This window comes from Rutilus rutilus (genome assembly GCF_951802725.1).
Source record: "Rutilus rutilus genome assembly, chromosome: 12".
NCBI classification, from domain to species: Eukaryota; Metazoa; Chordata; class Actinopteri; order Cypriniformes; family Leuciscidae; genus Rutilus; species Rutilus rutilus.
In genome coordinates this window covers 1,667,192-1,680,806 of record NC_140217.1, presented here as the reverse complement: position 1 = coordinate 1,680,806, position 13,615 = coordinate 1,667,192, and the positions used below count along the sequence as shown (strand labels likewise).

Sequence of the window (13,615 nt, the reverse complement as noted above, 5' to 3'; positions counted from 1 at the left end):
ATATCTCTCCATTATGATCGCTGTTTAAGAGGAGATTAAAGGGATAGTTTACCCAAAATTGAAAGTCATCATTTACTCACCCTAGTGTTGTTTTAATGCAGAATGCCCTTCTTTCTTTTTTGGACCACAGAATGATAAATAAAAAAATAAAATGTCCCGCTCACGCCTGTGCTCGCCCATATAATGTCAGTGAATAGCAACCAGCATCAAGCTTTTAAAAAATACACAAAATGATCACAGAATGATTCCATGTGACACATGTCGTATATTCTAAAGTGTTGAAGTTTGGTGAAAACCAAACTTAAATTTAATGTATTATCTAACAAAAATCCTGACCTTGGCTGTTGGTCTTCTGTGCTAGACTGCGTGTTCATGAGACTCTGTTAGTGCCACAGTTCACTCCGACTTGCCCAGAAAAACACACAAGTTGTGATTAATCATGATTAATAAAAACGACATAAAATACAACATCTAGTAATCCCCAAAAAGTATCCGTGTGCTTTCTTCACTGAGTTAAATATCTCCGGATCGGAACTATGGTTGTCAAATGACAGTCAGAATGACAGCTGACAGATGTGAACATGATATATATCAATTTCTGGCATGAAAGGCAGAAGATGGCGCAGGCTGATTTCTCTAGATGGCGCAGGCTGATAGGTCCATAACTCAGTTTGGTAGCGATCACATCATTATCTACTTAGCACAGCTGATTGGATGCTGTTGCATCAGTGGCCAATGAGCTGCGGCTCAAGTGTTTGGTGTTAGCAGTCTACAGCGCCTTTTCAGAAACCCTCCACCTTCCCCAGCTCCACCTGTATAAATCTGCTATGGGGGTTAATTCATGTATGTTACATCTGCAGAAGCATGTCTTACATGCTCACAGCAATGTCTGTGAATGTACTCTGTACTTGCTCTGCAGCAGCAGCAGCAGCAGCAGCAGTGCAGCAGATCTATTCCGCCACGACCAAATACATTAACATTGCCAAATCCTTTACCATGCTAATCTCTATTACCATACCAGTCTCTCCGAAAGTTGTCATGACAAAACTTCTTGTTACGATGAACACAACGGATATATTCATCTCAGAGAATAAGGTTCATGGATTGTATTTCATGTTGTGTTTTTATTATTCTTGATTTCTCACAACTTGTGTTTTTCTGGATGAGTCGGAGTGAACTGCAGCGCTAACAGTCTCCCGAACACAAAGTCAAGCACAGAAGACCAACGGCCAAGGTCAGGATTTTCGTCTGTTTTTCACCAAACCCTACCGTAAACACCCAGAACACTCAGAATATATGACATGTGTCTTAAGACCATTTTTCTCAGTTCTTTGACTGGTGTGGTTTGTGAATAGCACATTGTTTTGTTGATTCTCGTTTGTGGATATTTCTCTTTTGTTTTGGTTTAATAAAGTTACGCTGCTAATTGATTTGCCAAGCTTCTCTTCGATATCTGTGTGGACTTAAACGTTACAAATATAAAGGTACCCACAGTTTTAATGTACTAACAATAACTGCAATATCTATGGCATTATTGCTAATTATGGTCTCTTTTATAAGGAAAAACATGCTACAAAGATGTATTAGGATGAAGCAAAAAAATCCCTAAAGTAAATATTCTAAGTATGTTTAATTTGCATTACCATTTCCAGTCCTTTAGCTCAAACAGAGAACATGATACTAGAAACAGCAAGGCCGTGGCTCGATTCCCAGGGAATGCATGAACTGATCAAAATATGTGGTTTGAATCCTATTCAAGTCACTTTAGATAAGAGTATGCCAAAAGTATCAATATAAATTAGGGCTGCAACGGATCACAAAGCTCGCGATAATATTACGGATTTTGAGTCACGGATTGGATCAGCAAAAAAAAAAAAAAAAAAAAAGAAAGAAAGAAAAAAAAGATGGGAGACAAATATAACTTTGCTTTCCAGTTATTACTTAAAGCTACAATCCATAACTGTTTTTGGTTAAAAATGATCCAAAATCAATTTCAAAAGAGTTTGCCACCGTTAGTCTTTGCGTCATTACGTCATTAAGTCACGTCTGTATACATAAAGGAGGAGTCCTGGCTAGTATATCACGAGTATGGATGCTGCAGGTGACGGATAGTTTTTAGCCTCTTCTTACAGCAACTGGAGCAAAAGACTCCATGAAGAGACACTAACAAATGTGTGTTTGTTTGCTCGACTAAATATTATTTTCTCACGGTATCCTCAAAAGAGGAACACCCACAGTTCTTCATGAGAACACAGAAGTGAAAGGACAACCAGTGCTTTTGTTGAGCAAGGTGCAGAGTCAGAGGAGGACAAAGAAACATCTACAAATATTGTCATTATTCAAGGTAAGTTAGTAAATATTTTAAGTTACTGACCAATGTTTAAGTATCATGTTTTCAGTAATCACAGGAGATTCATGCAGCACAACTAATAGACCTTTGTTGAATTTTACGGCTGAAACAAAGCTCTGAGTGTTAGATTACAGTCTTTACAGTGGCATCCACTGAATAAAGTTATAAATCACATGTAATTTTCAAAACTCATAACTATTTAAAACTGCTTTATAAAATATGTTTTGTGAGTTGAACAATCAGCATGTTGTTGAACAACAGTATAATCCATTAAACACACTGTATTTTTACAGTATCACTCACAGCCTCGCTTTCATTTCTGTCAAATATTAAATATGTTGCTGCCCTGACCAAGGTCTAGGACACTAAAGCAATTAAAAAGCTCTTTCTCAACAAGAGACTTACATAAACAACTATCTGACAGATACTAGTGTGTGTGTGTTAGTGTGTGTGTGTGTGTCTGGTGTCTGCTGACAATCAGGTGCTCCAGATAGTACAGTACTGGAAAAAGTTATAACTCTTCATTTTCATTATGAATTAGTATCATTCACAATCACTATATTAACTTCTAGTATTTTCAATGTGATATTTTTCTTGTAGTCTGGTTTCAAATGTGAAATAAAAAGTCTTCGAAGAAGACTAGGACAAAATGTGAAACTACTTGAGTCTAATCCTTGATACAAAAGTCTGACTGAATCTATCAGACCAAAATAATCTACTAATGAGCACAGAATGTTAAACTGAAGAACATGAAAAACCTGAAGAATTTGTTTTAGCCCTTAAAAGTAAATATATATATATATATATATATATATATATATATATATATATATATATATATATATATATTCTTAATAGTTCATCTGATCATAGTGTCATTTAATTACGCACATTTATTTGCACATACTGCATAGATCTCTGCTATAAAAGTGCAACTATTAGTAGATTTTTCCTTTTTCTTTGCTCCAACAGTCCATGAAGGAAGATGGCATCTGTTTTAGAGCTGCTTCAAGATATTCTAGAAGACCTGGAACGAGACAATCTGAAGAAATTTAGGAGTCGCTTAAAACAAGATGGACCCATTGGAGCTGGTAAACTGGAGGATGCTGGTGTCACTGATATAGTGGATATAATGATGGAGCGTTTTGGACCAGAAGAAGCTGTGAAGATCACACTGAACATCCTGAGGAAGATGAACCAGAACCGGCTGGCTGAAGAGTTACAGAACAACTACACTGAAGGTAATAAAGGAAAGAATAGAGAACGAGAGGCAGCACTGATTCATATAAATGTATATTCAGATTTAAAAAAAAGAAGATTCTTATGTTCACCAAGCCTGCATTTATGTGATCAAAAATATGTTAAATGGCTGTTTCCTATTTGAATATGTTTTAAAAATTATTAGTGATATGTAAAGGCCAATTATCATAACCAATACTCAGAATTTGTCCTCTGCATTTGCACGCACATTAGGAGTAGCGAGTAGTGAAAACACACTGCAAACCATGAACACACACACACACACACACACACACACACACACACACACACACACACACACACAAAGAGCAGCCATTATGCAACCATTTTTTCACCTCAGTCATTTCCTGCTGGTATTGAGAATCGGACCCGTGACCTTTAGTTACTAGTCTGACTCTCTAATCATTAGGCCACAACTGCCCCCATGTTCCTATGTTGCCATCACAGAAAAGGTTTCACAGCTGAATTTTCAGCATTATTACTTGAGCCTTCAGTGTCACATGATCCTTCAGAAAATCATTGTAAAATGCTGATTTAGTTTAAGAGTTTAATAGCTGTGCTGCTTAATGAAGTGTTGAAATGTGATGCAGAGCCTTTTTCAGGATAATGTGATGAACATAAAATCTCATTCTTTTCTCTCTCTCTTCACAGTGCAAAAATCATTAGAATCAGCTGAGAAACACACTAGAAAACAAGGTGAATTAATCTTAAACATCCTTACTGTGGAATCAGAAATTATTTTAGCATATTTGATGTACAGTGGTGGTCAGAATTTAATGGCACCCCTGGTAAATATGATCAAAAATGGCTGTAAAAAAATTAATCTGCATTGTTTATCCTTTTGATCTTTCATTCAAAAGATTCGCAAAAATCTAACCTTTCATTGAAGTAAAAGAATTGAAAGTGGGAGGAAAATCACATTATAAAATAAATGCTTTTCTCCAAAACACGCTGGCTATAATTATTGGCCCCCAAGATAACAGGTCTGAGTTTACTTCTATAATGCCTGAGTTTGGAGAATAACTGACAAGAGATCAGAGACCATTTCTCCATACAGAATCTCTCCAGATCCTTCAGATTCACAAGTTCATGTTGGTGCTTCTTCTGTTCAGTTCACCCCTCTCATCTTCTATAGGATTCGGTTTAGGGGACTGGGACAGTCATGGCAGAAGCTTCATTTTGTGCTCAGTTACCCATTTTTGTGTTAATTTTAATGTTTGTTTTGGACCATTGTGTTGGAAGATCCAACCACAGCCCCTTATAAGATTTCTAGCAGAGGCAGTCAGGTTTTGATTTTTTATCTGTTGGTATTTGCTAGAATCCATAATACCATGTATCTGAACAAGATGTCCAGAACCTCCAGCAAAAAAATAGGCCCACAACATATAAGATCCAGCAGTATATTTAATCGTAGGCATGGGGTACTTTTTATCCCTGTTTGCACCAAACACATCTGGTGGGTTTGCTGCCAAAAAGCCCCTTTTTTAGTTTGATCTGACCATAGAATCCAGTCCCTTTTGAAGATCCAGTCGTGTCTGACAACTGAATATGCTGGAGTTTATTTTTGGAGGAGGGAGGAGGATTTTTCTTGAAACCCTCCCAAACAACATGTGGTTCTGTAGGGGTTGTTTGATTCTTTCTGACCCCCAAGACTCAAGTAATCTCTGCAATTCTCCATCTGTGATCCTTGGAGAGTCTTTGGCCTCTCAAACTTCCTCCTCACCGTCCATTAAGACAATATATACACACGTCCTCTTCCAGGCAGATTCGTAACATCTTTAGGTGATTGGAACTTCTTAATTATTGCCCTGATGGTCAAAATGGGGATTTTCAATTCTTTAGCTATTTTCTTACAGCCACTTTCTATTTTGTGATGCTCAACAATCTTTTGATGCACATCATAACTATATTCTTTGGTTTTACTCATTATGATGGATGAATAAAGAAATTTGGCCTTTGTGTATTCGTCATATTTAACCCTCTGGGGACCAAGCTGTTTTTGGGGTCCTTGAGATGTTCTGACATGCCTTGACATTTGTGCTTTTTTCAGTTATTTATAAACATGTTAATGGCTAAGGTGTAAATTCACTCTATATAGCACAAACAGGGCTACCATAATATGCGAGCAACGTGTATGTAGATGTTTTCTATTTTTAAGAGAATAATGTTTATGCGTGGTTATTGGAAAAAATAAAAATGAAAGTTGCTGAATTAAGACCACAAAACACATATTAAATATGTGTCCACAAGACTTTTGACTAATGGATGTTGTCCCTTTGACTTCTAGCTTCAAAATGATGTGAAAATAGTCTTGCTTTATCGTTCACAAAAAAACAAAACATTGATTTAAATGGTGTAAAACAGGTTTTGCTTGGAAAGCCAATATGCGAGGAGGAGTAGTTTACACCTTAGATTACAATGTCCCACCCACTCTGCATAATGACTCTGCCTAATGAGCCATTCATTCAGGTGTGACACTGACTGAGCCACAATGCAAGGACAAAAGATGTATTTAGACTTACATTGACCATTTAAGATTTCGCTTACATCTCTCTTGTAAATATGTTTTGCTATTTTATTAAAAATGTTACAATTACAACAATAATTACAATTTCAACAATATTTCAAGTGTACTCTTTTTTTGTAAAAAAAAAGAAAAAAAGATTATAGGCCTACATTTTATCATATGTATTCATTAGTTTGAATATAGCCAACATCGGAAAATCAGACATCTTAGTCTATGACTTTATTTTTGACAAAAATAGTATTTTATATATATATATATATAATTTTTGATATGAGCAGAAATTGCTAAACAAAAGCTTATTTGATGTGGCAGTATATTCTACAGTAGCCTAAAAACTGTTTAATACGTTGCTTATACAAATATATTTTATTTCAACATATTTCAGTCGATTTTTACTCATCTCAGTAGGCTATAGCAAAGCAGTTTATTCTTTCACACACAGACGCGCGATTCATATTTAGGCTAAACAGTCTTTACAAATATGTACCCTTCATTCATCTCACAGAAAGGCGAGTCATATTATAGAAATGCGATTCATCTTTTTGCGGTTTACATAGGCCTACACTAACGTTATTCCATAACGTTATTCCATAACGTTATTCCACATCAACAGTTGAGAAAAGAAAACAGCCTACCTCACTCCTCAGCGGGATCTGCTCCTCATATCAGGAGATATTGCTCCTCATATCAGCACTGTTCTGAGGAATCTTTTCTCCATAAGGTAGGCTATATTATGCCTCACTCGCGGCGCTTTGTTTACAGCTGATGTGGGGGCGTTTCACAGACTGAAATGGTTCTCAGAATTTGCATTTGAATAGCACGCGCTCTCCGGGGAGTGGTCAAATTACTTTTGAATGGCTCGTAATGAGCTCGACTGGAGTCGCTCTCTTTTTATACAGATTACAGAAGCTGAGAATATTTGTTTTTTATATAAATTAGTTCATTTAAAAGATGCGATCTCAAGCTTTATGCCCGTGGGTCTGTTTGCCTGTTTGACTGAAATTTCGCGGAGTTATAGATCATTTTCGAACGCGTTTCAAATGGGAGTTTACTGACAGAGAGAAGGCAGAAATCGCATCATGTTCATTTTTCTTTATTTGTCAAAAAGCAAAACACTTTATTTTTATTGTGAGTATACAGAAAAAAAATAGAAACTGAACAGGATCGATTGATGTATTACACGAAAATGAAAGATCAAAATTAACAGAGCATTAAGTGTTTATTTTTCATTGCTAAAAAAAAAAACGAGCAAAACGCGCAGGTGCGTTTTTGGTCCCCAGAGGGTTAAACTCCTGAAATAAGAAGTTATAGCTAGACAATTTCATGTTCCTAGTCACCCTGGTGTGCTAAATAAAGGTAAATATTAATGGGAATATACTTCAGAGATATTTTACAACTTTTTTTTTTTTTTTTATTCTAGGGGTACCAATAATTGTGGCCGACGTGTTTTGGAGAAAAACATTTATTTCATAATGAGATTTCCTCCTCACTTTCAATTCTTTTACTTCAATGAAAGGTTTGATTTTTTGCGAATTTTTTGAATGAAAGATCAAAAGGATAAACAATGCAGATTTATTTTTTTTACAGACATTTTTGATCATATTTACCAGGGGTGCCATTAATTCTGACCACCACTGTATATTGATCTCAGTACAGAACAGAACTGCGTTCAGTATTATGAATTTAAATACCATTTGTGAAAAACCTTTGTGTTTAATTTTCTAGTGCTGTTTTGTTCACACCTTTTCCTGTTTATTTATATTTTTATAACAGATGATTTCTGGCTGCAGGAATTCTTGAAAACTCACAAAAGGAAGATGAAGGAGAAAGTAGAACACATTTTTGAGTGTAAAAAGGAAAATGAAGCACATCTCAAGGATGTTTTCACAGAACTCTTTATTACGGAGGGGGATCTTAAAGAAGTCAATCAAGAACATGAGATTCTGCAGATTGATGATGCCATTAAAACCTGTAAATCACAGAACAGGCCAATCAGATGCAATGATGTATTTAGTCTAAACAAAAATAAGAAAAAGATTGTGTTGACCAAAGGCATCGCTGGCATTGGAAAAACGGTCTTAGTGCACAAGTTAATTCTGGACTGGGCAGAAGGAAAAGCCAATCAGGATATAGACTGTGTTTTCCTGCTTCCATTCCGAAAGATTAACTGCATTAAAGCCAGAGAGATCAGTCTGCATGAGTTTCTACAGAAATTTAATCCTGAACTAAAGGACCTGGAAACAGCAAAGATGTGTAAGATATTTAGTTGTAAGCTTGCATTTATCTTTGATGGATTGGATGAGAGTCGACTCCCTTTGGATTTTGATAGTGGAATGGTGACGAGTGTTAAGGAGCGATCATCTGTAGATGAACTGTTTACAAGTCTGGTGAACAAGACTCTGCTTCCATCCGCTCACGTCTGGGTGACATCACGACCAGCAGCAGCCAATCAGATCCCTCCGGAGTGTGTAGGGTTGTTCACTGAGGTGCGAGGATTCACTGACCAGCAGAAGGAGGAGTATTTCAGAAAGAGAATCACAGATGAGACTCAGGCCTCCAGAATAATCTCACACATTAAGAAATCTCGTAGTCTCTACATCATGTGTTACATTCCCGTGTTTTGTTGGATCACAGTCACAGTTCTTCAGGACATCCCTATTGGGAACAATCCAGAGAACATCAACACGACACTCACTGAAATGTACATCCACTTTCTGCTGATACAGATGAACATGAAGAGCCAGAAGTGTGACAGAAAAACAGAAAGAGATCGTACCAAGCTCTTAGATTCCAATAAAACAATGATTTTGAAGTTAGCTAAACTAGCGTTTGAACAGCTGAAGAAGGAAAACATAGTGTTCTGTGAGGAAGATCTGAAAGCATGTGGTATTGATGTGAGTGAAGACTTTGAGTCCGCAGGAATGCTCACTGAGATCTTTCAGCAAGAAGCTGGACTTCATGAGATGAAGGTCTTCTGCTTTGTGCATCTGAGTGTTCAAGAGTTCCTCGCTGCAGTGCATGTGTTCCTCTGCTACCTGAACAATAACATGGACGAACTGGAGTTTTTCGTCTACATCGACAAGCCAGACAAATATATTGCTTTATATGATTTACTAAAGAAGGCTGTTGAGAAAGCAATGCAAAGTCAGAAAGGACATTTAGATCTATTTTTACGGTTTCTGCTGGGCATTTCACTGGAATCGAATCAGAAACTGCTCACAGGCCTGTTCTCACATACTAAATACAGCAAAGACAATGTCACAGAAATAACCAAACACATTAAAGAACTCTTACAAAGCCGGAAGCATTTCCATCCGATCTCACCTGAAACTTCAATCAACCTGTTCTACTGCTTACTGGAGCTCAATGACAGTTCATTATTTACAGAAATCCAAAGATACCTCAGATCATCTCCAGGAAGAAGACTCTCATCTTCCATGTGCTCATTGATTGCTTATGTACTGCTGATGTCAGGAGAGGTGCTGGATGAGCTCAACCTGAAGATGTACAAGACTAAATCAGGAGACTACACAAATCTCCTGCCAGCTGTGAAATGTTGCAGAAAAGCCATGTAAGAAACTTGTTAACAGCTGTTTAATTAAAGTTTTTAACTCTGAAAATAATTTTAGTGTAAGATGCAGTGTGAAGTATCTTGCTTTTGCTGATTTTGTTGAGTAAAAGCTGTATTTACTAAAATGTATTTGCTTTTGAAAGTTGATTTCACTTGACTGTCACATAAGTTCTAGCATACATGACATTTATTTAATTCCCCCCCCCCCCCCCCCCCCAGAAAGCTTAAATGTTCACAGAGAAAATGACATAACCTATCACTGTTATGACAAACACTGTTCCTACAAGACAAACACACAATAAATGCCATGGAAAAATATCCTGTTTTTACAGACTCTCATCAAGTGGACTTATTGACACCTGCTGTGAAACTGTGGCTTTGGCCCTGCAGACACCAAACTCACCCCTGAAAGAGCTGCACATGAATTACAATAAGATACATGATTCAGGAGTGAAGATGCTCTCTGATGGACTGAAGAACCCAAACTGCCAGCTAGATATACTGAGGTTTGAGATTCAGGTGTCTTTTGCTGTTAATTTGATACACAATAAGGTATGATCACTTAAATCAAACATATTATTACATGTAATTATCTTATATTTTAGTTATGAAATTAAATACAATAACAAAATGATCTGATTGTCTAATCTGAACAACATATCCTGATATTATTCCATCAATTACAAATGTGGGATGGGATGGAATAATTGGTTATTTCTCCTTGTTTTTTTTATTGGGGATAAACAGAAACATTATAGATCCAGAAATTCAACAAAATTATAGTAAACTTTTTATTAATGAATTCTTAATCCCAACCTATTTTTTTTTATAAACCGAGTGAAAACAAGAGCCCAAGAAAGTATGATGGACAGTAACTGTTTGCTTGTCATTTTAAAACAAAGTTTAAGCTACAAAATATAATAAATAACATGAGAAATCCAATGCTAGATTTTCTTTAATCCATTTTCATTAAAGCGTGAAAATTGACTTGTTAATATTTAACAAAATAAAAGAGAACCTGTAAGGACTATCATGTTATTGTTCTCAATTTTAGATTAAGCTTTGAAGAAATTTAAATAAAAAATGGACATGTAATTATTCTGTTTGATATTTTTCTGTTCAGATTGGCAGGCTGTAAGCTCACTGGTCAGTGCTGTGAAATTGTGGCATCAGTTCTACAATCATCAAACTCCTGTCTGATAGAGCTGGACATGAGTGACAATGATCTGCAGGATTCAGGAGTGAAGCTGCTCTCTGATGGACTGAAGAGCCCAAACTGTCAGCTGAAGATACTGAGGTTTGAGATTAATTTAATCCTTATACAACAACCACCTCAGTATTTCAGTCAGTGGGACATTCTAAAACACTTAACATGAAAATGCTTAAAGTGCATAATACTGCATATACAGGCAAGCAGATGAATCCAGAATTTGAATACATTGCACTAAATTTCATGTTAATAGGTTTTTCTTTATAATGGTTTCCTATAGATGGGGTTCTTGTATACAAACAATACTGGATGCGCGCACATTCAGGGGGCAAAACCGCTAACAGGTGTTATGCCGAGTAACATACTGTACAAGACATGAGACATGTGCCAGCTCGCTTGGTGTGTGACAGTGAGGAAATGTCTAGCATCAATTACTTTGGAAGCCTAGGTAGAACGGACTCCGCCAATTATATTAAGAATATTAACTCTCAGTAATGGATCCATAATCTCCTTCTTGTTTTAGCAAAGGCATGTGATTCCCTCGGAATGTTGAACATTTTAAATCCATCTTTTTGGCGGTTAGTGCAGTTACAGCACAACAGCTCCATGTCATCTCTGTTTCTGCTAGATATACCGTAAAGAGTGCTGCTTTCTGCCCCCTAGTTACACGCATATCTTTGTAATGACGTTGCACAGAAACCCATCTATGGGAAAAAAAGTATATGAAACTTTGCATGTTGTGTTCATGTTCTGGATTCAAATATTTGCTTGTACAAGGTGTATCCTAAATTTGGTCCTCCAAAATCACTGTAAACAAGATGATGATGATGATGATGATGATGAAGTCAATGAAGCATGTATTGCAATAGGGATGTTTTCTCCCCATTTTGTCCATGCTTGAGAGATGGCGTGTCAAACCTTGCTGTACGTTTCAAATATAAACAAATTAAAGTGGCATCTCTTTGTTATTAGATAATCTGACAGTAGTATATCATAACAAATTGTGCAAATCAAATTATATATTTATATTAGGGCTGTCAGTTAAATGCGTTATTAACGGCGTTAATGATGAGCGCGAAACGCCGAAATGGATGCCAATAAGATTCTGAATGGAAAGTTTACTTTTAAAAAGTTACCAAATGGTTCAATTGACAAGACCAAAGTAATCTGTGTGTTTTGTCATTGTGAACTGAGCTATCATCGCAGCACGTCCAGTCTGAAATACCACTTGATGGCCAAGCACACACACAGCTGATGCGAACTCTCTGCCCCCTCGTCAATATCAGGGCCTCGTCAGTATTTCTTTCACCCTTTTATTGACGGACAGTGTTACATTGTATGAGAGATTATTTGCTCCAAGTGAGAATGTTAGTGTGAAATTGAACACTACAGTATATGCCAATGTTGTTTTCAATACAACATTGTATTGAACACGAAATACAACGTTTTCAATAAAAAACATTTGCCGGAGGCAAGCAGATCCACTTTTCCATGTTGATAAGAGCATTAACCCTCTGGGGTCTGAGGGGTTTTCTGGGCCCTGGAGGTGTTCTGACATGCTCTGACATTTGTTTTTTTTTCAGTTATTTATAAACATGTTAATGGCAAAGGTGTAAATTCACTCTATATATCACAAACAGGGCTACCATAATATCTGATCAACATGCTTGTAAATCTTTGTATTTTTAAGAGAATAATGTTTATGCGTGGTTATTTGAAAAAATAAAAATGAAAGTTGCTGAAATAAGACCACAAAACACATACTAAATATGTGTCCACAAGACTTTTGACTAATGTATGTTGTCGCTTCGAGTTCTGGCTTCAAAATGATGTGAAAATCATCCTGCCTAATCGTTCTCATAAAACAATACATTGATTTAAACTTTGTAAAACAGTTTTTTTTGTCAGAAGAGGTTTATGCATGGAAGGGGTAATGGCCCATCAATATTAATGAGATTCAGACCAGGGGTGTGACAGACACTCCCCCAGTGGCTAATGGGCCATCAAGTGAGGCAGCCTGAACAAAGTAGAGGAGATTCAAAGGGTTTGTTTTTCAGTCTGTTCTGTTGTTATTCCTCTATGTGGAGGAACTAAATGTTCTAAATTTGCAGGTATCTCACAGTAAATGCTTATGCCCCGTTGATGCGGGCTCTAAGCAAAATAAAGCAAAATAATGCAAAATAGTGCAAAATAATGCAAAATGAGCAAAATAAACTAAAATTAAGGCAGATAGAGAGCCATTACGGAGATAGCACAAAACAAACATTAACACATTTGCAATTCATCAGCTGGGCATATTTACACATTTCAGCACACATTTGCAATAGATATTTGCAAGCACTCTTTGTTGATGATAATGAGGCAGCATAAACACTAGTCAAAATATAATCTAAACATACATAATATTTTCTAAATTAATTTTAAAATTCTAACTTTCATACAGGCCTATGATCTAAACATATCGTTGTACATATTATACAGCATGTCTAGGCTATGCTGTATAAAGTCTTCTGAAGGCACGCGCCGAAACGCGTTTGTGCAAATAAGTTTATTTATGCATGAAGCCTCTCTCCTACTTTATACAGCATAGCCTAGACCATTTAAATATAAATTACTCTGAATGGCAAGTATGGAAATGGTCCAACCAGTAAAATCTGTAGCCTACATTTATATAAAATAGCTTAATAACTAATTTCT

At 36.5% G+C, this 13,615-nt stretch overlaps 1 protein-coding gene across 2 annotated transcripts in view; it reads left to right on the top strand.

Annotated features, from left to right (window-relative positions):
* The first annotated feature begins 2,203 nt into the window (after positions 1 to 2,203).
* Positions 2,204 to 13,615, top strand: part of LOC311300674 (NACHT, LRR and PYD domains-containing protein 3-like) — a 29,207-nt gene continuing 17,795 nt past the window's right edge. For both annotated transcript variants that reach the window (XM_084425113.1, XM_084425112.1), the window contains exons 1-6: positions 2,204 to 2,344; positions 3,323 to 3,591; positions 4,262 to 4,306; positions 7,911 to 9,708; positions 10,041 to 10,214; positions 10,832 to 11,005. In XM_084425113.1, the coding sequence (XP_084281239.1) occupies positions 3,336 to 3,591; positions 4,262 to 4,306; positions 7,911 to 9,708; positions 10,041 to 10,214; positions 10,832 to 11,005 (2,447 nt within the window). In that variant the 5' untranslated portion in view covers positions 2,204 to 2,344; positions 3,323 to 3,335. The remainder of the gene's footprint in view (positions 2,345 to 3,322; positions 3,592 to 4,261; positions 4,307 to 7,910; positions 9,709 to 10,040; positions 10,215 to 10,831; positions 11,006 to 13,615) is intronic.